General features: G+C 31.4%; 3 protein-coding genes across 6 annotated transcripts; 2 read left to right on the top strand and 1 right to left on the bottom strand.

Annotated features, from left to right (window-relative positions):
* Positions 1–1500: 1500 nt before the first annotated feature.
* Positions 1501–5783, top strand: LOC125873287 (uncharacterized). Of its 3 annotated transcripts, none has more exons than XM_049554197.1 (3): positions 1501–1572; positions 1677–1847; positions 5386–5783. In XM_049554197.1, exons 1-3 carry the CDS (start codon positions 1555–1557, stop codon positions 5620–5622), a joined length of 426 nt encoding a protein of 141 aa, XP_049410154.1. In that variant the 5' UTR covers positions 1501–1554; the 3' UTR covers positions 5623–5783. The 3 variants fall into 3 exon arrangements, 1 of the variants encoding a protein (XP_049410154.1); XR_007447199.1 differs by lacking the exon at positions 1501–1572 and having other exon boundaries at positions 1640–1709; positions 1792–1847; XR_007447198.1 differs by lacking the exon at positions 1501–1572 and having other exon boundaries at positions 1640–1709.
* A 10499-nt stretch (positions 5784–16282) lies between these two features.
* On the top strand, positions 16283–21526 carry LOC125873156 (phosphatidylinositol/phosphatidylcholine transfer protein SFH8-like). Of its 2 annotated transcripts, XM_049554041.1 has the most exons (15): positions 16283–16488; positions 16599–16697; positions 17255–17558; positions 17943–18042; positions 18164–18430; positions 18541–18618; positions 18716–18817; positions 18907–18956; positions 19068–19167; positions 19368–19457; positions 19550–19666; positions 20064–20196; positions 20436–20839; positions 20930–21004; positions 21251–21526. In XM_049554041.1, the coding sequence occupies exons 2-15, from the start codon at positions 16664–16666 to the stop codon at positions 21272–21274; spliced, it is 1878 nt and encodes a 625-aa protein (XP_049409998.1). In that variant the 5' UTR covers positions 16283–16488; positions 16599–16663; the 3' UTR covers positions 21275–21526. The 2 variants fall into 2 exon arrangements, with proteins under 2 accessions (XP_049409998.1, XP_049410007.1); XM_049554050.1 differs by lacking the exons at positions 16283–16488; positions 16599–16697 and adding an exon at positions 17754–17787 and having other exon boundaries at positions 17333–17558.
* A 271-nt stretch (positions 21527–21797) lies between these two features.
* LOC125873169 (phosphatidylinositol/phosphatidylcholine transfer protein SFH12-like) lies at positions 21798–25097 on the bottom strand. Its single transcript, XM_049554061.1, has 13 exons — positions 24979–25097; positions 24631–24892; positions 24428–24527; positions 24083–24349; positions 23910–23987; positions 23722–23823; positions 23589–23638; positions 23406–23505; positions 23162–23254; positions 23005–23085; positions 22808–22889; positions 22290–22663; positions 21798–22202 (listed from the first exon to the last, which is right to left on the bottom strand). Exons 1-13 carry the CDS (start codon positions 25022–25024, stop codon positions 22116–22118), a joined length of 1722 nt encoding a protein of 573 aa, XP_049410018.1. The 5' UTR covers positions 25025–25097; the 3' UTR covers positions 21798–22115.
* Between the last annotated feature and the right edge of the window lie 2166 nt (positions 25098–27263).

Raw genomic sequence — 27263 nt, forward strand, 5'->3', positions numbered from 1 at the left:
TCATGTTAAGTCACTCAAGTAACATAATCTTATTTTAATTATTATTTTTTTGTGTAGCCAAGAAAGAAGCTGGATGACATAAATTATGACTAAAACAAATTTGGGCACGTATCCAAAAGTGAGAAGACAGTACCTTTAAAAAATCATGGTAGTGAAAAGAAAAAAAACAACAATAAAGTTATTATCTTTTGAAATATCGGTGGGGAAGACCTCGTACTCACGACACGTGTCTAAAATCATATTTAAAAATAATAATAAAAATGTTATAATTTTTTATTAAATTAAAAAAAGTTATTTTAAAATATTAATTAAATTATGACAATAAAGAAATAACAGACAAGTAATTTGAGGAAAAGGGAGTAATGTTCTATTTAGTTCCTCTAGGAAGTAAACTTCAAATATATAAAAGATCTTTGTTTTTGCTTCTTACTATTCTCTTAGTTCCTTTATAATCGTCATACATATTAAAAATACTTATTTTATGATAGTTATTAATTTAAACAATCAAGAGAATTAGTTATCTTTTTCTAACTTTGTCCTAAATCATAGATCAAACAAAAGTCAAATCTAATTTTGACAAATGACAACTAAAAACAAAGGGATGAAGTATTTGTTTGAATTAAAGTCTGTTTGTGATTAGTAGAAAAGCGCCGTCAATTCATTGTCATAAGTTTAGAAATTTTGTTCTCCTAACCAACTAATTTATCTTTTTTTTGCGTGATTAATTGAAGTGTTTGATATTGATGGAACTAATAGTTTTAATAGTTATAAAATTAAACAAGACCGTCCACTTACTTATGTGTGCCGCAAAAGGCAAGTTGCAGTAGCAAAATGACAAGCACTGTCTGGAGTGCAATGTGGTACATTTAATACGTTTTCAATTTTAATCACTTTCTATCCATAAAAACAAGAAACACTGATTAAATATAATTAATCCTTCACTCAAAAAATGTTCTGATGCAATGTATAGTACGTACATTTGGTCCTTCCAATCAAATATAGTTGTCGACAAAATTATATGGTCGGTCATTAATGTTTCATATGACATTGGTGCTATAACTTATCCCACAATCGAATGAAAAAGACATTGTGATTTTTTTATATGCTTTGAATAAATAATAATCGTACTATTATAACTAAACTTATGGGATTGAGTTGAATTTAGTATTATCATATTTTTAAAAAAATTTATTTAGGGTAAATTTTGATCTTTTATTTATGACTCTGCAAAAGAGTTACACCATCTTACACTTCCACATGCAAAGCCCAACCCTCACTAGCTCATTCATAAAAAAAGAGTAAATTCAAACTAACACACAACAAATAAAATCCAGGCCCAACCCAATTTGAATACGGATATAGATCTATCTATTTCAGAATAGGGTTTTCTAAATAGGTCATCTTCATTTCTTTTTGTTCCCTCGCCGCTTTCTCATTCTCTTCTGTTGCTTTCCATTTCTTCACCTACAATGTTGTCTTCCTGAACTAATTCAGCTATTTGTCTCTACTTGCTAGGGATTATCAATGTGATGCTGATGTGTTTCCTGGTTGCTGATGAATCAGCTAATAAGAGTAAGTATCTTGTTATCTGAGCTCATCTTCCTTTTGACTTCATTGTTCTTTTCCAATTGTGCTCTCAAGTTTCATGGGTTGTGCTCTTTGTTTTTTGCTGTCAGATCTTGTCTAAAGGAGAAAAGCCTCTTCTATTGGTAGGTCCTCTCACTTCCGTTCCTCCTTTTCCTTTTCCTCCGATAGCTACTCATTATCTTCCTGCAAATGGTCATGTGACAGAGTGCAAGGGTAGCTCTGCTCTGACGCCCTTTAAGAGTGTTGTTGGCTTCCTCCAGGTTTAATAGTTCCATTCCTCCAAATCCACCATTTTGCCGAGTCTTTTTTTGCTGACTGAAATAACATAGGCTAAATAGCTTCTTTTTTTTTTGTAACCTTTGGGGCCTTTAATTATGTTGCTTATGAAAAAATTTAGTATTATTATAGCAGACTTCATCGACCCAATTAATATTAACCAATTATATGAGGACATGTGTATATATATATATATATTCTACTTTAGTAAAATCGGTTGAAGTTTTGGAAATCCTTGGTCGCGATTGCTCCACCATTCTAGAAGATCAATAATAATAGGTTCTGTATTTTGATTAATTTATGCATCAAAATCATTTCTATTATTATGAGAAAGTTCAGTAATACAATCTATCATATCATCAATATCATCTTCATTATTATATCTATTCCTAGAACTTTGAGGCTCTTCGTTATGTACTACACTCCTTATATTAGAATTATACAAGTCGTACAATTTTCTAGATTCAATTTTTATACTATCTTTAACATCTTGACAACTATGTGTTTCATTATCTTCACTATCAATACCCAAATTAAAATATATTTTATCAGTCATTCGTGATGCACCTTCATCTTTGTAATGTGGGTTTAACAAACAAACAGTTAAATAAATTTGAGGAATATGATTAAAATATTTTTAAAATTTTTCAACAATTTTCTTAACAGATTTTTCAAATCTTGGTTTATTTTTGAATTTATAAAATTTACTAGAAATAGCACAAATATTAGGTAAAACAAAGCAAATAGTTGGTTAATAAAGTGCAAATATTTTTTTCGTAGTTAAATAAAAAACTTTTAAGAATTCTATAAGTTTTTTTATGTCATTCCAATCATTATCATCAAGTCTATATGTCATATTTGAATTATGAGCATTTCAAATCATTTGTAAAGGTTTCCTGTATTCATAAGCAACTTCAAGCATTTCAAATAAAGAATTACATCTAGTAAACACTGAATATAGAATTTTTCTAGGTGGAAGATTAAATTCACGACAACGATTTTCAAAATCTCTACGTTTAGAGTTAACTTGACATTTAAAAATAAAATGACATGCAGTTTCAACTTTTGTGCAACCATCATCATACATTGCTATATCATCTCTAACAATCAAATTATATATATGTGCAGCACACTTAATATGAAAACCATCAATATAAATAGAGCAAAGAGACGGTTTTAGTATTTCAACAACAGTTCTATTATTAGAAGTATTATCTAATGTGACACTACTTATTTTATCACAAATTTCATAGTTTTGCAAAACATCTATAATTGTTTGAGCTATATAACTTCCGGTTTTATGCATTTCACAACATTTATAACCTAAAATTCTTTTTTGCAAAGTCCAATTTTCATCAATCCAATGCACAATAATAGTGAAATAATCATTACCATTTACACTACGGCTCACATCAGAAGTAATAGCTATTTTACAATGGTTATAATAAAATAAACAACGAAGATATTGAAAATGTTGAGCTTGATAATCAAAGATAGCCTTTTTAATTGTATTTCTAGTAAAACTTTTAAAATGTGGATTATACACATTTTGAATATAATGAATAAAATTGAGATTTTCAGCAAAACTAAATGGCAAACCCATAACAATCATTTTAACTAATTCTTCAAGATTTTTTTCTCTACTATATAACCGTTGTATACTAGAATCGGAAAAATTAGAAGGATTTAATTGTGTTTGGACCATATTAGGGTGGTACCATTTTTTTTAGCTTCGGCTACAACTTTAGCATGCAAAAATTCATTTTTGCAACATGACATTAAATGATTACTCAAATGTCCGGTCCCACCTTGTTTTCCTACAGTTTTATGATTCATTCTATGTTTACATTTATTACAAATAGCTTGTGTTTTATCTTCATTCTGAATCATAAATTGCCACACAACTGATTTTTCAGCGCGTTCTACCTTAGTCCTAGGATGCACGGGAGAATGGGAAGCAGGACAACGAAATGGAGCGAAAGTCGGGGAAGAGGGATTGGGAGTGGGACAAGTAGCCGACGGTGGCTCAGTTTCATCATCATCATATTCATCAACATTATTATCAAAACTATCAACATAAGCATTAACATCATCATGTTCATCATCTTCAGGTAATTCCTCTTCAAAATTACAGAATTTGCGTTGTAAATGTTTATGATAAGGATATAATCCACTATTACTATCAATATTAAAAACAGATTCATCAACATGCGTGTAATCATCCGTATTTATTCTTAATTGACAAGTTTTTTTAGTTTTAGATTGAGAAGTACTATCGATTTTTTTATTTTTCTTGAATTTTGAGGTAGATAAATTAGTGAAAGAATTAACTATGGTTGTTTTACCCTTTCCAATAATGTTTTTTTCGAAATCCATATTCAAATATCTAAAGGGAGTAAATTATATATAATACGAAAATGATTAGCAAAGTTTTAAACAAACAAATAACTAAATAAGTAGAGACTAGAGATTAATTACTCACAAAATAAATAATTAAATACAAACAAATAAATAACTAAATGAAAAGTGAGTTGGAAGTTGGAACGAATGTACCAAACGTCTACTTAAAAAAGTAGACGTGTATGACCGGAAGCCGAAAATTGAAAGTTGAATTTTGAAGCACCAATTTCCAAAGACCAAATTCGTAATTTTAACGAGAATTAGAGAATTTAGAGAGTAGAGAGATTAGAAGATATTTTTGTGAGTGAAAAGAATGAAAGATTAGGGGTATTTATAGTTTAAAAAAAAGGATGAAAATGTAGTTTTAAGAAGTTTGGGGTATTAAAAAATGTTTGGGCGGGTAGGGAGGTGTAAAGGGGAGTTATGGGGGTGAAAGAGCCGTTGGTGGGGCCCAAAACCCGTTGCCCAACGGCTCTCAACGACTATAATTTGAAATTTCAGATTAAAAAAAAAAAAAAACTCAACAAACCGGACCGGGACGGAATTTGGACTAACCGGATCGGAAAAATTCGGTTTTCGTCCTGTTACCCCTCCCGGACCGGCACAATACCAGATCTAACCGGTACTATCCGAAACCGAGATGGGACTGGTAACGGACCGGAACAGATCAGAACCGGTACCGGTACCTCCCAGTTCCGTTGCCAGCCTTAGGTGGAATAGTTGGTATCAACATACCTGGTTTTGGTCATTAAAATTTCAGCTACTGGTAATTTTGACTTTTCATTAAATCATTGTTACGTGTGTTCTATCCAGCATTTGAAAAGCCACGTATTGCTTTTCTATTTTTTTTATTCTCTATATCTAAAAATCTTCCATAACGTTGTGCCTTAACTGAAGAAAACGCAGGCCGCCGACCACCAAGATTTTAGGTTTGCTATTTTTAATTTTTTCCAAATTTGCCTCTCCTCTTCTCTATGTCTATTTTTTGTATTTTCATTCTTTGGTTGTACCTTTCTTTTCCATATGTATGTGCCCATCTTTCATCTGAATTTTCTAAGTTATTTTTAAATTTGAACAGTTTGTTGTACTGTAAATCTTAAAAAATGCTTGTATTGTTGTCAGAGTTGGTGGGAAAGGAGATTTGGAAGAAGATGGGTGATTGATTTATGTATACGAAAAATTATGAGGATTTTGCTCGATTTTGAGATCGTCGAGAAGATGCCCAGGGCTGAAAATAAGCTCCGAAAGCACATACATTGTTGTTGTCTTCTCCTCAGAGTGCTCTACTCAAGTTTTTGTTTCACCCTTCAGGTTAGTTGTTCATTCAAATTATTGAAGCTTAAGTTACCAAAAAAATAATTAGTATCATAGTTTTATGATAATTAATGAACTATTCAGAGGCGATAAGAGCAATTTTATTCGCTAGACTGACATTGTTAATCTGTAATTTTGTTACTATATAGACAATTTTAGCATATACATTGATCCTTTTTCATGTGATTTTACATGTGAGTTTTGAATTGGTCAGAGATCTTAATAATATGGATTAATATGAATTTTTCATGGAGAGTATATATTCATTCATGAGGTACCACTCCAGGTGACACTTGAACTTGTCCCGAATTTTCAAAAAAACACTTTAACTATGCGAGTGTCTTATTATCCCACTAAACAATATTGGACTGATATATTACATCATTTTTTGTCCACCTTACATAGAGAGTGTGTGTACTCTCTCAAAGAGAATGAACAACCTAAAATAACTAATATAATTTTATTTTTACAAGTATTTTATTATAAAATATATTTTCTTATTATTTTCTAAAATTTATTGTCATCTCTATTAAAGTTTCTCACTTTCAATATCACCGTTTTACTATAACTTTATCTTCCTTTTTTACTACTATTAGTTTTACTCTCTTTAATTTTAAAACTTTATCTAAATATTTTCTTACTTTTCGAACAATTTGATTAATCCATTAGATTTCAAGATGATTAGGAGGTACTCCATATAGTTTTTTTTTATCCAATTTCAATCAAGTTCTTTCAATTTTCGAGTAATTCATTGATTCTTTTAAAATTATCATTTCTAATTTTGAAGTTATATGAAAAGAAGTAATTGATAATACCTTCAAAATTTAAAATTTTCTTAGATAAATAATTAGTTTTGATATCAATAATTCAATAAAGTCTAGAAAATAGTATGGAAATAAAGAATTTGATTGGAGAAGAAAAAGAAAAAAGAAGGGGGACAGGGGATCAATTTGACATGGGGAGGTGGGGTGAGGATGGAAGGTGAAAGTGCCGGGGGGGGGGGGGGGNCGGATGAAGTGGAATTTAAGATGAAATCAAAATTAAAATAAGTCAAAAACTAAGAGAGAGAGAAACTTAAAATTTAAAATAATAAAAAAACTAATTAAATTAACACGTGTCACGTAATGATTTGTGTGTGAACACACTTACTTCTTAAAATCTGGGGGTGATCGAAAAAGGATATAATAATATCAATTTATAATGTTTAGTGGGGTAATAGGACGGTTGCAAAGTTCAGGTGTCTTTTTGAAAATTTGGGACAACTTTAATGGTGACTTTATGTCTTTTCTCTACAAATAACATCATACATAACACATGAACTATTTCTCCTAATACTTCCTACCAAACGACCCTTAAAAGTAAAAAGAGTAAAATCTTTTTTGACCAATATTACTATTTATCTTTATTTTCCTTTTTTGTACTTTATTTTGCCTCATTTTGACCCTAAAGGGAAATTTCAATCTATTTTTTATTATTTTATAGAAATTAAATCTAGGTATTGTATCTCCTGTTTTTGTTGTCCTTCAAATTTGCTCTCGTGACTATATATTGTAAGATTTCATTTCAATCGTGAATTGATTACTGAATTCTAGTACAAGAAAGTGATAAAGATATCACTTTGTAAAGAAAAAAATTAGAGTGTATATATATATATATATATTGTGGTATTTAAAAAATAATATTTTTAAGTTTTAATTGATGCATTTTACCTTTGAACCTTTAGTCCAAATTCACTAGTCAAACAATTAAATCATAAATTATTACTGAAATCTAGTATAAGAAAGTAAGTAGAGATATAACTTTTTTTTAAAAAATTAATCAATTAATTAAAGTAAATATATTTTTATTGTGATATTTTAATTTTAATATTTTTTTTTGTCTTAACTAATGCGTTTTACATTTGAATTATTAGTCAAAAATCAACAATCAAACCGTTACAATTAGGATAAAATTTAGTTTTAATTATAATTTGATCATTGGAATCTAGTACAAGAAAGTGAATAGATATAATTACTTTTTAAAGAATGAAGATTACAGTAGATATATTTTAATACTTTTTAAAGAATGAAGATTACAGTAGATATATTTCAACCTCAAACTTTATAAATAAATAAAAAAGTAAAAACGTACTTGAATTCTATCGACAAAGGCCTAGTATGTTTTGACTTCGAATAATAACTTTATAAAAGTTTTGTTTGACCTTAGTACATGTTCCTTTCAATTGCAATCTTTTTCTACTTTTGTATTAGCAATTAGACAAATTTAAAAAGATACTTACGGTTTTATCTTAAAATGACGATTTAATTAGAGTTATGTGAACTTGTGGGCTGTTGCTTGAATGGGCTTGGCCCGCAAGTCCAGCCCAACCCTACCTTTATCTTAGTGGGCTTGCACCAAAATTTTTTAGCCCTTTTAGAACTGAGGCTCAATTGCCCAACCTCTCTTGACCCGCTAACCTCAGGGTTTAAGACAAGGCCAGCCCATGAGATCAGGAAAAATATACTTTTCCGGATAATTACATCGAAAAATCATTTTGGTCAATTTAATTACACAAAAAATGACCAATTCATCTTCGACCTTGAGCGAAGTATATATCAAAAGACTCGAAATATCGAGATGATTTCATATCTAAAATTTTGGAATCGAAATGGGCTATCATTAGGTCTTGATTGGACTGGGCTGGGCCATCCCATTTTGACATGTCTAGTTGTGGCTGCTTTAGTTCCAAACAGAATTCCAATCAATTATTGGGCCTGCAATGTAGTTCTAGGTAGCCCATAATAACAATTATAGTGATTGTTGAAATATATACAATATACAATGAGTGTTTATACACAAATTATATACTGATTATATCCTACATACTTTTCTAAGTAAAATTTAAGAATTAAAAATTGATTATATCTTGTTGGCGACTTTATTGGACGGTTGTGTCGTTTAGAAGTTCCGAATTTAATTGGCAGAATTGGAATTTAGAAAAAGCTATCATAATATTCCACTAAATCGTAATAGTACAAAGTATACCGAAAGAACATTAATCTTTTTGTATTTTATCATTTGTGAAAGAATATAACCATTACTAAAAAAAATAAAAAAGATGTAAGTTCAAATTGAGACAAAGCATAGTACTTTTCTTCATCTTTTTTTTTTTTTGTTTTCTTTTCCACCGTTTTAAATAATTAATGATAGCACATGCCAACAAAGTAAAAGCATGGTCAAAAAGAAAACGATTGGGTCACTAGTGTCTGCAATTAAATGCCACATGTCAAAAGATGACAGTGTTATCTATTTTTTTTTTTAATTATTCTTTAGTGTTCTTTCATACTTATTATATTAGTAATTCATTTCTTTCAAATTTATTCATATTATTTTATTAATAGATAAATGACTTTTATGTAATTAAAAAGATATATGTAATAGATACTAATTAATTAAGGATAAATTAATAAAAATATTCTTATTTTAAAAAAATTGTTATTATTTTTTTGTAAGTCCTAGCTAAAGAACTATTTAGCATTTATTGCAAATAAATTATGGTTAGTTCCTTTTTTTTTTAATATTGAAATGAAATTGATATTATACCCAAAAGTGCCCGAAGCCGGCGTTGAATTTTCTCTTGTATCCCAAGTTTGAAAATTTGTTTATAATGGTCCCCTATGCTTGAGGTTGATTTAAATTGGTCCTTGAATATATCTAAAAACAATTTTAGTCATTTAAATTCGTTAGAATTGAATATTTTTTGTCTTTGTCGAATACTTGTTAAATTTAACAGGAACCATTTTTCATATTAAAAAATAACTACAAAAAGAACGGCCCTTTTAAATATGAGTTTATGTTAAATCCTACTATTTTTTTCACAAATCCTACTATTTTTAATAACTTAAATTTGTTAAATATTTGATGATACCAAAAATTACATAATTTTACCAAATTTAAAAGATAGAAACTTTTCAAAAAATATATTTAAGAAATAATTTCGAACCTCTTTCAAATATAGAGTATTAGTATGTTTATCATTTTCTTATCGTGGTGTTAATAGAGTATGCCAGCAAAGAATTCAAGAAATATTGGCATTTGAAATTGTAAGTCAAAAGTGTCACATACTTTTGAGGAGAAGACCATTATTTTTTATTCTCAATTCTTTGTTTGTTTCACCAGGAAAGTCAATTTTTGTTAATTTATACTATCATTGTTTTTGATTCCTTCTTTTAAAAAATTCTCATCATTTTGTTGGTTTATGACTTTATTAATGTCAATGATTTTTTAAAATTTATTTTTCAGAATATTTTGTCATATTTCCTTGTATAGTATTTTGGTTATGATTATTTTAATTTCCTTTTTAATTTATCTATCACTATGGTATAAATTGTGAGATATGTTATCCCAACATAACAATCAAACAAGACATCAAAATTTTATCTCTGAACTATTATTTTTATATCTCACACCAAACGATCATTTAAAGAATATATAATCAATAGAATGAGTCTGAACTAAATTTTATATTTATTGTTGGGTGTTGGATTTGTTTAGCAGCCTTTTCTGTATGCGCAGAACATGTGTTTGGTGGAGTTAAAGTACTACATCTACGCGTACAAAAATGTACTACCTAGCTTGCAATTGTTGATGATATATGATATGTCTACTAGGACATAAAATTTATTTTTTAAGAAGATATTTTTATTTTATGATGTTTGGTATATTAAGAAAAAATACTTTTTCATAAAAAAAATTAAATAAAATTCCACGCTTATTGTCTGAAATTATTTACTTACAATGATTTTAGCCTTTTTAATTCTGTATTTTTTTCTCTGGTTATCGTCACTTTGACATTATTATTAATCTTTCATCACTTATTTTTTTGTTTTCAATTGGTTAATATTAATATTTATGAATAGAGTAACATGGCCTACCGGCTACCACCACAATTTTTTTTACTTATATATATATATATATAATAGAAGGGGGGGAGGAGATATCAGCGCCTGCATTCAAGGAGTCACCCATATATTATTAATCTATCTAAAAATTTACATTATTGGTGATGATTTAATTTTCTGTCGCGTAATTTTTTTTTTATTTTTTCTTCTATTACAATTTTTTTTACACTCGAGCACTTACTTCAAAAGTATTACTTCTCTTGTTTCAATTATTTGTCTTTTTTGATTTCGATACGTCAAATGTATCACAATATCCTTTAATTTTATAGTCTTATACATATAATCTGAAAAGTTGAAATTAAAAGACTATCAAACAGAAAAAGGTCATTTTTTAAAGAATAGACCAAAACGGAAAATAGGACAAGCATTTAGTGGAGTAAATTTTAGGTTTAGCAAACATAAAAATCATATTTGTATGCTAAAGCTATAGTTTGTATAATTACGCTCCATAGCAAACTTTATGTTTGCTATGACTATTAATCTGTATATTTCGGTATACATATACATAAAAAATAGAGCAACTTTCACATATAGCAAACAAAAAAATCATATTTGTATGCTATAGCAAAGTTTGCATAATTGTGCTCCATAGCAAACATATATATGTATAATTCGCTATACATATACAATTGAAAGTTATGTCTATTTCGCTATACATATATACAAAAAGAAGCAATTGTATAATTCACTGGCTCCTCTTCCGATTTGTATAATTTTGCTGGTAGGATAATTGTATAAATTGTTGTTAGCCTCTCGTTTGTATAAATCGTTGACAAAAATATTTGTATATCGAAAATCGCTCTCTCTTTCGCTTTATACAAACATAAATTATACATTATATTTGTATAATCTGTGTTTGTATAAAACGAGAAAGAGAGAAAGACAAAAGAGAACTGGGCAGGGGAATATTTGTATTGTATAATTATAAGTGTATAAGGCGAATATACATGTATTTGCATGTGTATATACAATTTTCTTTCGCTTTATACAAACATAAAGTATACATTATACAAACATAAATTTTACATTATATTGTATAATATGTGTTTGTATAAAACGAGAAAGAGAGAAAGACAAAAGAGAACTGGGCAGAGAAATATTTTTATTGTATAATTATAAGTGTATAGGACGAATATATATGTATTTGCATGTGTATATACAATTTTCTCTCGCTTTATACAAACAGAAACACAATTTATACAATTCTGTTGTATAAAGCGAGCACAGAGGGAGCGAGCAAGAAAGGGAGAGTGGCGAGCGAGAATTTGGAGGGAGAGAGGCAATTGGCAAACGTTTGCTACAGGGCGCAATTAAATCAAACAGTAGCTACTCCATTTATTTTAGATTATAAGTTTGTCATTCTGTACAATTATCCCTAAAAAATATGTATTTGGGTCTATTTGTATATTTCGGTATACAAATGGGTCCTGCATTGTATATTTCGGTATACAAATGGGTCTTGCATTTGTATATTTTGGTATACAAATGAGTCCTGCATTTGTATATTTCGATATACAAATGAGATGACAAAAAACATGAAATATTTGCTGCGAATTACAAATAAAAGAAACTATGGCTATAACATTTAATTTGAATTAATAATTTGTTATTTCATATAATTTTCCCTTTTTTTAACACATAAATAAATTTGATTTTTTCTTTTTATATATAAAAACACACAACATATACATACCTATCAGGCTATCACAATAAGGACTTGTCACTGGAGCAAAATACTGAATTCCTTTACCGTTAGAATACTGCCAATAATTCAAGAAATTAAACTGAAGTCTCTGTGACCTCTTGCATGTATTATAGTACACTTTGCAGAATTTCTACCCAACTTAATAATGACGTGACCAAATTTATGTAGGTCCAAATATGTGATTATATGATGCATCTTTTAACTTTTTACTTGAAAAAATATAGAAAATTTCACCTCTGATCTGTTCATATAATCGGTTTCAAGTTCAAATAGAGAAGGAATGTGGTTCAGAGATAATTGAAAATAATTATCTCTATAACTCATAAAGCTAGGAGTAAAGCTATACGATACATATAGATTATATTGAGTTTGTTATTGTTTTATGAAAAAAGAAAAAAAAGCTCATTGTTTTATTTGTAATTACAGAAAATCAGCCAGTTGGATCTTACGTAAAGGAAAATATTAAAATATCTTGCGTGGTCACCTAGGTAAATTAAAAAATCTGTCTTTGTCCTATTGCAAAACTGTCCATTTTAAGCGTTCTTTTCAATTTTTAGGATTAATCCATAATATATTGTTTTCAGAAATTAAAATTAGCATTATTATTTTCTGAAATATAGAGTACCATTGTCCATTTATCTATCATTGCTCTAATAAAAAAGACTATACATGCTGACGTGGAGGAAAAGTGTAATTTAATTAATTTTTTGTATGATTAATGTTACTAATTTCCTTTAATTGGGTTAAATTTTACGTAAAATGAAACGAATATCTTAAAGTCAAATTCAAGAATTATTGATTTGTTTAGCTGTCTTTTCTGAGCGGTTAACCTAACTCATTTAGTTGGTAGGAAGGATAAAAGTGTGTTTGTAAATTATGGTGCCACCGGATTATAGAAATTAGTTTTTAAATTTGTTTGTAATTTTTTACTCATTTCCTTCCCATATTTTAAATACTAAGGGTCTATTTAAAAAGTCATCAAGTAATTGGAATTGGTGTAATTACTAGGGTAGTAATTACACAACCCAGTATTTACGCTGATGTATTTGTTTGTCACAGTGTAATTACAATGTAATTATAACTGTACGATTTGGTTGCACAAGTATAATCATAAGGTTATATTGAATTTGAAATGAATTATTTAAAATTAAAATTTTATATCAAACAAATAAGAATCTTTATAAATAATATTAAATTAAATATTTAAGATATATATTATCTCTTGAAAATATATTAATTAATAAACATATGTTCTTAACTAATATTATAAAAAATAATTGATTTATATTTTTCAATCTAGTATATCTAAATTAAAATTAATCATAAAAATTAAAAATACATAATTTCTATAAACATCATGAAATGCATGTTTGACAAAAAGATTAATATTATAAATATAATATCATAAAATTATAAAACATTTGACAAAAAAATAATCTATCAAGTCTAACTTAAAAAAATAGCTTGTAATGTAAAATATCGAATCAATAGCATGAAATCACATAAAGTAAAAGTTGAGAATGAAAAGGAAATAAAATATAAATAATATAAAAAAATATTTTTAGAAAATATCTTCGAGTACCCCAGTCTTCATGAAAATGAAACCATACAATTCATTTAGCGACTCCATAACCACTTTACCTATCTATATCAAAATTTTGCAAAAATCTAATTTCCGATTAAACTTTTCTAACTTAATACACCTAATTTTTATAGTGCTCTAAATACATGTTTCCACTTCATTTAATAGGGGCAATAGAAAACACATATATCATCTTCATTTAATATATTTATCTCTTCCATCAATACTTCTTTACCATCTTTTTTAATGCACCTCACTTGATTTAGTAGGCGTTTGGCCATGCGATACCATATCACGATATAGTATCGTGAGATGGAATCAGCGTTTGGACATGCGATTTTACACTGATTACATCTCATGATTCCATATCATGAGAGGTGATACCATATTCTCCAAAAACCATGATATGGAATTATATGGTGATTCCATATCATGATTTGAGATATTTTAATACAATAATTGATCCATGAGTTTATATTTTGTTAAAACAACCCCACATTTATATCTACTAACCATTTGTTTCATATGTAAATAAAATTAATAATCACATCATTACTTTTTAAAATTTATTATTCTCACCGACATAAAATTTATTATTCTCACCAACATATAGTCACTTTAACTCATACCTCACGATTGTGAAACTTTTCAACATTCACTTGAAACAATTAACCGGCATGTTAAAATAGTTGCCGAGACAATTAGCAAGATGACACCAACATTTATACAACAAAAAAATATGACAGGTGTACATTCCAAAATTCGACATAATACTCGATTTTGGCCTTGGTTTAAGGTAAAATTTCAATCACATTAATAAATTTATGTTATGGCCTTAATAAGTGAACATTTATATTTTATGTGTAAGTTATTAGTATTTAGTCAACTTTGTTTAAAGAGATAATATTTATTTTATGACTTTGCATTGCCTTGGAAGTACTATTTTTATTACTCTTACAAACATTATTTTTATGAAGTGCATTCTATAATGCTTCCAATTTATTTTATGTTCACTAAACTAATATTGATGTATTTTTTATTTGGTAGGATTGTGTTGGTGAGATTGATGGAACATATATAGAGGGGGAGGTTCCTAAAGCGGTGCAACAAGCATATCGTAATCGCAAAGGAAGAACATGACAAAATGTCTTATGTGCTTGTGATTTTGATATGCCATTTACCTTTGTTGTTGCTGGTTGGGAAGGTACTGCACATGATAGTAAAGTACTTGAGAATGCACTTGTTGAACCAACGTCACAATTTCCATTTCCACCACATGGTAACTTTAAATTACATCCTTAGAATAAATATTATTTATTTACACAAAACTGTCTCATTTACGTCACATATGCTTTTAGTAATTCTTTATAAAATGTTTTTTGGTAGATAAATATTATGTTGTTGATGTTGGTTTTCGAAACACAAAAGGATTTTTATCTCCATACAAAGGACTACGCTGTCATTTGCAAGATTACCGAGGAAGTGAAAGAGAGCCTCAAAATGCCAAAGAACTATTTAATTATAGGCATTCATCTTTGAACAATGTGATTGAACGAACTTTTGGAGCTTGGAAAAATAGATTTAGAATATTGAAACAAAGCATGAACCATTATGATATTGATACACAAGTGAAAATTGTCATAATTTGTGCAGTGTTACATAATTATTTGCAAGAATAACAAAGTAGTGATGAAATATTTATGGTCTATGAACATGAAGATATAGTTGCGGAGGATATTGACCAACAAATGGCTCAAAGTAACAATGTTGGTTCGTCTTCTCGGTCACATGATCGAGAAATGCAAGTTCAACGTGAGAAAATTGTCCGTACTATGTGGGAGGATTATATTAAAGACTAGTACGTACACTACAATTTATGTTCAATTTTTTTATTAAATTAAAGTTAGGTGAAACAATTATTTAAGTGGAGAAAAAATAACTTTGTAATAATTTATTATGCGATTTTATAATTTTTTGTTTATTTGATAAGATTGAATAAACAATTGAGACTATTTTAATAGTTTTACAACTTATATGATTTTTATGTTTATGAGAAAATATACAACACAAAAATTTCATATCGCATATCCAAACAAACCTTTAATTTCATCTCATGATTCCATATCATGATACCATATACCATATCGCATGGCCAAGCGGGCTCTTAGATCGCGAGCTCTCCCTTCTCAACCTCTATTGAAAAAATAAGAAAAAAATAATTTCAAAGAACTTGATATAGTGTGAAAAAGGGGAAAAGAAAAAGGAAATATTTATTTATCGAAGGTAATACGTACATGGTAACAAAAATAAGAATAAAAAAGTGAGAAAATGATTACTCAATCAATCCATTTGGCATTTTTTACTCCAACCCACTGTCGGCACATTAAATAAAATTCCTACCACGACACGTGGCATCTTTTTAGGGTCCCACAGTTTCCTATTTCTCTTCAAAATCCAATTTTATACAGCTCACAAATTAACCCAACCAATCTCTCTCTCTCTCTCTCCTCTTTCTCTCTCCTATATCGCCGTCGTGTTATCCGGTGATAAATATATTTTCCTACGGCGTCTGTAATTTTATTATTCCCACAAATACCCCCTTCCTCTACGTCACTTTTCGGTTACACTTCATTAATTTTCTTCTTTCTTGCTTATGCAATTAATTTATTGCTATCTTTTCAAAGGTAGATGCACCAAAAATTCAAGAATCAAGATTATGCAATGTATTTTTAGAGTTTTTTCTCTTTTCTTTTTTTGCCCACTTGTCTTGCTGAATTTTTGAAGGGTTTTACAGGAATTTTGTGATTTGTCGATCTGTTGGAGTTGGGATTCTTGAATTTATAGTCGCCGCCGGCAGCCATGTCGGGTCCATTAGATCGGTTTGCTAGACCTTGTAAGTTGATTTTCTTGAATTTTACGTGTTTTTTCTTATTTTCAATTTTGAAGTGCATTACGGGTCAACTTTAGTCTACAGTTATTTTTCTTGATTAAAATTAGGGCTTCTTGAACTTCTTTGAATTTTTCAATTTGTTGACTGTATTGGTCAGATGTGTTGGTGGTTCTTGTTGTAATTCTTTTTACCATCACAAGAACGGACAAAAATATATTATAACGAAAAATTGAGAAGAATAAATTTCAATGGAGACAAAGTTGTTAATTCTTGGAAAAAAATGTAACTAATGCCTTGTTTTTGGTTATGTCCTGTCTGTGTCTGTTTAGGGCATAAGATACAATTGCTTGCAAGTTATATTCTTAAGATGTAAAGAAACACTAAATAAAATTGGAAAATCATGTAGTAGAGACGGATTGCTACTTGGTACTGCACTTGGTGAATTCTAATTGACTTGTTCTGAGGACTTGTTTGGTCTAGTTTGTTTTCCCTACTACGCCTCCGCTTTATCTTTTTCGATAGTCTGGAATTGATTTTCGTGCTCCTATTTTTTTTTATAGGCTTTGAGGGGTCATCTACACATGATGAGAGAAGAGAAAGAAAGTCTGATTTTGAGAATTCAGAGGATGAGAGGAGGACGAGAATTGGTTCCCTGAAAAAGAAAGCATTGAATGCATCAACGAAATTCAAACATTCTCTTAAGAAGAAAAGTAGTAGAAGAAAAAGCAATGGACGGTTGAGCTCACTTTCCATAGAGGATATTCGGGATGCTGAGGAGCTTCAGGCTGTTGATCAGTTTAGGCAATCATTACTTTTGGATGAGTTGTTACCTGAAAGACATGATGACTACTATATGATGTTGAGGTAATGTCCTGGTACCTTTAGCATCTACATGTATGTCTGCCCAAAAGTGATAAGATCTATGCTGCATTGAGTTAGTGTGATACTTAGTGTTTAGAGACATTTGGATTATATCTTTGATGTTTGAAACTTTATTCATATGGATCTTCTGTGGAAATTGGATTTGTTTGTCAACTTTATTAAAAGACTTTCTTACAGGCCTGCCACAATTGGAACAAAAGATAGATCAAATGTGAGTATAGATGTTTAAATCTATACATACATGCATGCAGGCGTATGGAGAATTAAGCAGGATCTGGGTCTGGAGTTTTCTGGTTGTTTCTTCTTGGTGTTGTCCAGTTTTAGCAGCATTCCAATTTATTAACAATTGTTCCATGTGTGTTGCAGGTTCTTAAAAGCAAGAAAGTTTGATATTGAGAAAGCCAAGCATATGTGGGCTGATATGCTTCAGTGGAGGAAGGATTTTGGAGCTGACACAATCACGCAGGTAATATTATTCCTCCCCAATGTATTGGCTAGGAGCCTAGGACAATGTTCTTTATTATATACTTATCATATCTTTGTCAAATCGTTTAGACTGAAATGCTTTATGTACTTAATTTCATCAGGATTTTGAATTCCCGGAGTTGGAAGAAGTGGTAAAATATTATCCCCAAGGTTATCATGGGATTGATAAGGAGGGAAGGCCAGTATACATTGAAAGATTAGGGAAAGTTGATCCTAACAAACTCATGCAAGTCACAACCATGGATCGTTATATAAAATACCACGTAAGGGAGTTTGAGAAAAGTTTTTTGATTAAGTTTCCAGCTTGTACAATAGCTGCAAAAAGGCAGATCGATTGTAGCACTACTATTTTGGACGTTCAGGGAGTGGTAAGTTACTTTTGTCGGTTTTTCTTTCTCTAACCTTGATGATTTGAAAAGCAGTTTTTGTGCGAACAAGGTGTTATTCTTATCTTTATTCTTAATCATTGGTTTCTCAGGGTTTGAAAAACTTTAGCAAGAGTGCAAGGGAGCTCATTTTGCGGCTCCAGAAGATTGATGGTGATAATTATCCTGAGGCATGATTTTATCCGCACCTGAATAAATATTACTAATGAGGGTCTCTTAACTGTGGGATCATTCACACATTTTCCTATTTTTCTTTGATATGTGCAGACGCTTCATCAGATGTTCATAATCAATGCTGGGGCTGGGTTTAGGCTCCTGTGGAATACTGTTAAGAGTTTTCTGGACCCCAAGACGGCCTCCAAGATACATGTCTGTCAATGCTTTTCTCCACTTGTGTTGTCTCCGTTTTAAAAAATGTGGTTGCATTTACGTTACTTTTGTTTTGATGTCTCTTATAGGTTCTTGGGAACAAGTATCAGAATAAATTGCTTGAAATAGTTGATGCTAGGTAAAAAGAACTGAATTCTTATCCATTGGTCAAGGAGTTTTTTCTATACTTATTTGTTTAGTAGTATTGCTGACAATCTGTTCAATGTTTTTCTGCTGATTTTTTATGCAGTGAGTTGCCAGATTTCATAGGTGGTAACTGTACATGTGCAGATCGAGGAGGCTGCATGCGTTCAGATAAAGGACCATGGCAAAATCCAGATATATTGAAGGTACTTTCAAGGCCTTCACAGCCGATGTAACGTTATTTTCTGATAATGCTCTGTTCGTCACATCTTCAGGAAGATGTTCATCTCTAAGATGTTTTTAAAAATGAGAAACCATCTCTTTTGGTGACTCAGAGATATTATTTCAAACTAATGGAATCCCACCCCGCCCCCTACCCCCCACCCATTTTCTTTTTGGGATGTAGATGATTGGTGAAGCACGACGTGCCAAGCAGCTTGTTAAAGTTCTAAATAGTGAAGGGAAGATAGTTTATGCTAAGCCTCGCTACCCAACGGTAGAATTTCTGCCACATTTCCAAATTATTAAGAAATATTCCATATTGTTTGCTTTCCGGAAGGTTGGTACTCATATTCTTTATTTTTGCAGGTGAAAGGTAGTAGTGACACCTCTACTGCTGAATCTGGATCTGAAGCTGAAGATATTGCTTCCCCAAAAGCTGTAAGGAGTTATTCACATCTCCGGCTTACTCCTGTACGAGAAGAGGTATACTTTCCATTTTCGCTTAATTTCATGAATTGGTTTTTCTTTTAGTGTTTCACTTCTTTTGTGCTGACGGTCTATCCAGAACTGCCTCTTTGTACCTCACAAAGGTATGGGTAGGGTTTGCGTACATCCTACCCTCCCCAAACCTCACTTGTGGGACTACACTATGTATGCTGTTGGCTTTTCTTTTACTGAAAGGGCATTGTTTGGACATCACTTTATAAAAAAACCTTCTGGACATCAAACCACAATTGATATCTGATGTTCTTGTTTGAGATGAGCCTGTGATTCAACCTTGTGTCACTTAGATTAATCACATTCACGTTCCTTGTTTGATTATGAAGTTGGGTATAGTATTTGTTATTGTCATATTTAAGTTTTGCTCTCCATCAAACAGGCTAAGGCTATTGGAATGCCTGGCTACACCTCAAACTTCCCAGGATATGATGAATATGTTCCCATGGTTGACAAGGCTGTTGATTCTGCATGGAAGAAGGAACCATCCCTTCAAAGACCCTCCACCCCCAAAGGTTAGAATTATTGAGAAGAGAATGCACTGCTTATGTACACACTATGAAAGGGGGAGGGGAGGAAGCATAAGCATCACTGAATTCATATAGTTAATTTGACTGGTGGTTATATTTTTGCACCTAATCATGGAAAAAAGAGAAGCTCACATTATGCTTCTTGTTGGCTTACTACAACAGTTGTCTTGATAAATTTCTTCTTTTGTATTGACATTATTTCCATCTCTATTTACCTTTTCCAGTGATGCTTCCACCAGCAGGCTCTGTAAAGCCTGTAGAAGGTCTTCATGCTCGAGTTTTAGGACTTCTTATGGCCTTCTTCATGACTGTTGTGGTGCTTTTCCGCTCAGTTACATGCCATGTTACCAAGAAACTTCAAGATGCATCGACTGTTGAGAACCAAGATGTTCAAGACTTTACTTTTGATGCCAGCCCTAAAGAGGAGTTTCGACCCCCTTCACCTACTCCAGCCTTTACAGAAGCTCAACTGCTCTCCGTTGTTCTCAAGAGACTGGGTGAACTTGAAGACAAAGTAAATACTCTTCAAGAAAAGCCATCTGAGATGCCTTATGAAAAAGCGGAATTGTTAAATGCAGCTGTTTGCCGGGTGGATGCCCTAGAAGCTGAGTTAATAGCAACCAAGAAGGTAACAGTTTATGATGTCTCTCTAAATAGGCAAAGGGAAATCCCGTTCTTGAGTTGATAACTTTTTTCCTGCTTGTTTATGGTTGAACAGGCATTACATGAGGCATTGATGAGGCAAGAAGAACTTCTCGCTTACATTGACGGTCAAGAAGCTGCCAAGTTCCAGGTGAGCTTCTGTTATTGCATGGTAGTTGAATATCATCAGTGTAGGACTTTAGCCTAGTTAGGATTTTGTTGCCATAATATCTTACGTTTTTTACTCGCTGAGAAGAAAAACTAGTATGAGAAATCAAGTTTTTTGAACAGGAATGCGCGTGCATTTTCCTCTTTGTGCTATTAAGTTGGTGTATTCGTGTGGTTCCATAAATTGAGTTTTGTTTCTAATTTGCATCCATAATGCCTTGTTCTGCAGAAAAAGAAGAAGTTTTGCTTTTAAGATGACGGGGATCTCGGATTTTCCACTGTAGTATCTCAAATGAGATACATATTTGTAATGTGTTGTCAAAATACTCCCAGTATCCGTGTTAAGTAATTCCTTTTTGGATCGTGTATTTCAATTACAAAATGAGGTGAACACTTGCTCATAATGTGAAAAATTATATTTTCTTTTAAGTTTGTTGTGTGTTTGTTTTTGACATTCTGAAGTAATATTTGAAATGATGATATAAAGTGAACAAAGTCTGGATCATATAGCCGGCTATAACTTGTTTGAGATTGTAGTTGTTGATGTAATATTTGAAGGTGATGTGATTCACAATCACCTTATGCCACCTTATATTCAAGTAGAAATGCACTAACTTTTCTAAATGGGTAGTGATTTTTAATTCCTTAACACTTAACCATCTGTGTGAATTGAAGTGAAATAATGAAAGCTAAAAGCTCAATTAAAACAAACAAACAAGCAGACAATATATTAGAAGAGGTAAAATGAACAATGTTGCTGTATCAAGACTGTAATATGAACAAAAGCAAACAGCAAACTGCTTCCATCTTTATTTACAGAAAAAAATACAAGCTGATGTATCTGTAATGTGCCATAATATATGGCATTTACAATTAGAGCTCCAATGGAGAGGGTGAACAGTAAATCTCGCCGAAGAAGATAGAACAAAGCTACTGCAGTAGTGCTGGTGAATAGCACAACAAGTAATGTAAACAATGTTCAAGTTTACAGAGTTAAATTTTACAAATATGTGAGAGATCATTCAAACAAACTTTCTTGGGCCAAAAAAATAAAATCACCATCTCTACATCTATATATCTAAAGAAATTCAAACTTAAAAAACAAAGAACTTCTTCTTCTTCTTTTTCTTCTCAAGGACGGATAGGAGCTCTTGTTGACGGACAAGAGCTTCATCAAGAGCCTGTTAGTTTAAAAGTAAGCAAAAAAAGGTTTATTAGGCAATGGAGTATGAAAGATTCCTTCTAATCTGAAGAAAAGCAGATAATACCTTCTTGGTAGCTAAAAGTTCTTCCTCCAAAGTACCAACCCGGTTGATGGCTGCGTTAAGCATGTTCTCTTTCTCAGGTGGCATAGAAGAAGGTTTCTGGCTAAGTGTAATGACCTTATCCTCGAGTTCTTCCATGCGTTTCATCATGCTAATGTAATCTTTTGTCGAGATGACATGTCCATGAGTCTGTTCTTTAATCATGTCAGCACTATACAAAGAACCAGCCAAGAGTGTAGCATCTGTAAGTTTCCTTGGCATGTTTTTAGTCATCCGAACCAATGTCACAATGCCCATCACTAAAGTCATCACTCCACTGAAAACAGGGTTGCCAAATCCTTCTGATGACTTACAAGCATCGTGGACAGGGAAGAAATCTGTTTCTCGAAAAAGGAATACATGTTAATATAGCACAGAGGAATGAGCAGAAAGAGAAAAGTACTGAACTCAACCATGAGGTAAGGATTGCTCAACATCATATAACATTTCCTCAACATCAAGGGGGATTTGTATGTATGTACCTTTAGAATTAGCTAAGTTGCCAGCTTTTACTTGTTTAGGCCAAGTCGCATAGACAGCCTTGTCCACGATAGGGATATCAAACTGAAAAGCAAAACCAAAACGTAGAATTTAGATTAAGGTATAGATAGCACTGTGAAGAAGCTAAAAGAAGTCTGAATTAGTTGGAAAAGTTGTGTCTGATGAAGAAGCAACTTACTTCCTCACGGACAGGGGAAAGCTGGCCATTATCCCTTTGAACCTTGGAAGAGTCAGTTTCCTTTCTAAAAGAAGTGCTCTTCTGCAACATTGAGGGACTTTGTTACTATATTTAACAAAGAATAAAAGTAACTGAGAAAAACAGCAGAGATACACACCTTGGTGTTGGCATTGTCATCCTCTGGGATAGTTTTCTCATCAATAGAGATTACAATTTTGTGTGAACATTTATGCTCACCATTGCGAACCATCTGTGCATCAAATCAATCACAGATTTCAGAGGACATTGATACTACTAGCAGTCTTAAAGGTACAAATGAACCAAAGGACTTACGAATTAGGAATTCATCTTATAGTATTACTAATCTTATGAATGCAAAAAATTACAAAGTTGAAAGTTACCCTCATTATTTCTGGATCATTCCATGGACCTTTATCAGAAACCATGCAACCTCCTTTATCAGCACAAGTACATGTTCCACCTAAGAACTCTGGCAATTCACTGGTACAATATCAAACCATAATTAGGCTCTATGCAGATAATCTAGTCTGAAATGTATAATTTCACCTCAAGTTAAGAGTTACCTTGCGTCAATTATTTCAAGCAACTTACTGTGATATTTATTGCCAAGAACCTAGAAAAAACACAATAAGACTTGTGTTATACTACATGACAGACAAAAATAGTGCTTAGACTTGTGGTTGAGTATGAGCTTACATGGATCTTTTGAGTGGTCTTTGGATCAAGGAATGACTTGACGGAATTCCATAAGAGCCTGAATCCAGAGCCAGCATTGATGATGTACATTCGGCACAAGCTCTAGAAATTGAATACATGATTTAATTAAACATAAGGACTTAAAAACTCTTATTTAACATATGATATGAATGGCTGCCCTGTTGTACCTCGGGGTAATTGTTGCCATCAATAGCCTGGAGGCGTTGAATGAGATCCCTTGCTGACTTGTTGAAGTTTTTAAGTCCCTGAGGCAGGCATTCATGTAAGTTATATTAGTAACCCGAAAAATGAGGCAGGGTTCACAGTGATTGATTGTGAAAAATTTATCCTATGATCATACCACTCCTTGGACATCCAGGATAGTTGTGCTTGTGTCAATGTGTCTTTTGGCTGCAAGTGAGCAGGCTGGCATCTTCTCATTAATGGTCCTCTCGAACTCCTGTACATGATACTTGAGATATCGGTCCATTGTTGTGGCTTGTAATAGCTTGACCGAATCTACTTGACCAATTCTTTCAATGTAAACTGGTCTCCCTTCTTTGTCAACTCCATGATGGCCTTGTGGATAGTACTTTAGGACCTCTTCCTTTTCCTTGAAGTCAAAGTCCTAATCAAGATGCACAAAACATCATCAGTTCCTAAAAACTTGAGATTATATTGTTCTCAGTAGCATTATCAAAAATACCTCCGTGATGGTGTCTGCACCGAATTCCCTCCTCCACTGGAGCATATCAGACCACATCTGCTTTGTTTTCTCAATGTCAAACTTTCTAGCCTTCAAGAATCTGTCATTTTTCACATGTTATTTATTATACACGGAAAAGGTCCAATTATGATCTGATGAGAAAGGTATGTCATAAGAAAACAAGTAGAAATGAGTTTGGACACCTTAGCATCAAATGATAGTCATCATGTTTAGCAGGAAGTAATTCTTCAAGGATGAGAGCTTGGCGTAAGGCATCAACTGCCTTTAATTCCTCCGCATCATGCTCATCTTCTAAAACAAGGACAGACATGACTCTGCTGTTTCTACGACCCCTTTTTGTTAGAGAATTTCTAAACTTGGTGGAGGCATTAATTGCCGCTTTCTTGATAGATCCAAGCCTTGTCTTCCTCTCATCTTCTGCATCCATATCAAACTTTTCTAGACCTGTGAAACAAAAAACATAAGCAGATGCCATATGCTACCTAACAATCAAGATGATAGCCATAGACTAACAACAACACAAAACTTACTTGGCCTGACAGGTCTTTCAAGAGGTCCTGACTTGTACTCACTCATGATTGAATGTTATCTCCTGGAGACAAATTAGAGGTTTAATCTTTTCGTTTCTTTTCTTGCTGAATTCCTACACCTTTTCAAACAAAAAGTTAGAGAAGAAAAAACCAACAAAAATAGGCACTTGAAATTTCCTCAATATAAGAATTAGTCCAAAAGCAAAACAAAGTTAATTCATGAAGCGAGAATCATCCCAAAGAGACAATAGTTCAATCATCAACCAATAGGGGACAATCTAACATTGCGCACCTTAGGAATGAAGTCTTTGATAACATGTTATGAAAATAAACATCGAACCTAACTCAAGCTAAAAAACATAACGATACGACAATTCAATTTCGGTATCTAAACCATTAATCTTATGACATTCAAGAAAAAGTAGGAAGAATATTATTATTATTATTACCAGTGACATAAGTGTCAGGGACATTTGAGAAAATTGGTAGAGAGTCGTCTTATATAACCGAATTATTAGTCTCCGAAAGTATTGCTGTCCCAATAACTTAGCTAATGGACAAGCGATAATATTTCTTTCTATTTTTCTAATCAGATAATAAATGCTGATTTAATTTGGATACATTAATTTGATAATAATTACTACTACTTTTAATTTGACGAGGTCCTCACATTAGTCAAATATACAGCTAAGCTAATATCTTCTTCGTGTTTTATGCGTAATGCAAAGCACTATCTTCAAACTATAGGTACTCTCCCCACGCTTATAAGCCTTACATTTTTTTTTTTTTTTTGGCTTTATCAATGTCATTGTCATAAATGACACGAATAATTTTTAAGCTATTGTACTTTTTTTTCTTTTTGTGTGAAATCATTCGCATTGTCGGTTTCAAGTCTGGATAAATAAGGAGGATTGTTGATGCATGGTCAATCGAAAATAACTTTTCTACCTTAGTAAATTACATTGACTTTGTTATTATTGATATACAATTTACCTGTTTGAAGTGGAGAAGAACCGATTATTACCTTATCCAACTACCTATATATAGACGATGGTTGATCCTTCTACAATCACTTGAAAAGAAATAATATTGTACTCTTCATGATATGAGAGTTAATTATTCATGTAAGTAAGAGACTGAAAATATAGTCATAAATTATAATAATATGTTACATAATAATGCTGATGAATTATCATGTCTATAATTATTATGTTACATTTGGTTCAAGGAATAGCAATAAATTTTCCATTATTCCAAAATATACATGTGAACCAAATTATTGAAATTCATAATGCATTCTTAGATTGAGAATTATTAGATTGGTATAAATACATATGGGTGAGAGAAGGAGGTTGGTGGTTGATCAATTTATTTTGTTCAATATGATATTTAAATTTGCTAAGGGGTTAATTGAAATTGATGATTAATAAACCAACATTATCAAGCTTAGATTACCTCAAGTCAATTTGTCAATGAATCTAACATTATGCTGCTCCACTAAGTGGCATTTCAAGCTTGCAACTTGTTGGCAATGGATTATGGACAGTGTATCACTAATTATTATATTAAATGTTACCTTATAGTATCAAATACTGAATTATAAAAATATTATATTTTGTGATTTCTTTCTCTTGATAACTGGCACCAAAGTCTATCATAAAATTTACTATGTCAAAAATAAAATAAAATTTAGCTCTACAAGAATATTCTCATAGAAAGGAGGTTGACTTCTTTGGTCACTTAACCGTACAACACTTCTTTAGTTTAGCTCTCGATGAATATTTCCTTTAGATTAGCTTCTTACACTATGATCTTTTTAATAGTAGTTTATATTCATCGTCAACAATCATATAAGCTTTCATTAAAATTTGAGAGTGAACTTATGAAAAAAATAAACAAATCAAAGCTAGTCATGTTTGTATTAGTTTGTGCAAGGGGAAAAGCCTCATTTATGATGGTAATATGTATAAATCTGGCAAAATGAATACAAGTGAAACTAAAGTGAATGCATAGAATTCCTAGTATTTTTTGTTGTTTATATATTTGTATACACGCAACCTGAATGTGTACATGAATACAAATGATAGAAGAATGAATGAATACAAATACAATTAGAGTGAATGAATATAGTCTATGGTAGTTTTGGTTGTTTCTATCTTTGTATACACGCAGACAATATTCATCGATACAACATGTATTCGTTGATACAATTTGTGTTCATCAATACAACATGTATTTGTTATACAACCTAATACGTCAGACATCTAAAAAATATAAAATATATA

Source organism: Solanum stenotomum, chromosome 1, assembly GCF_019186545.1.
Source record: "Solanum stenotomum isolate F172 chromosome 1, ASM1918654v1, whole genome shotgun sequence".
NCBI classification, from domain to species: Eukaryota; Viridiplantae; Streptophyta; class Magnoliopsida; order Solanales; family Solanaceae; genus Solanum; species Solanum stenotomum.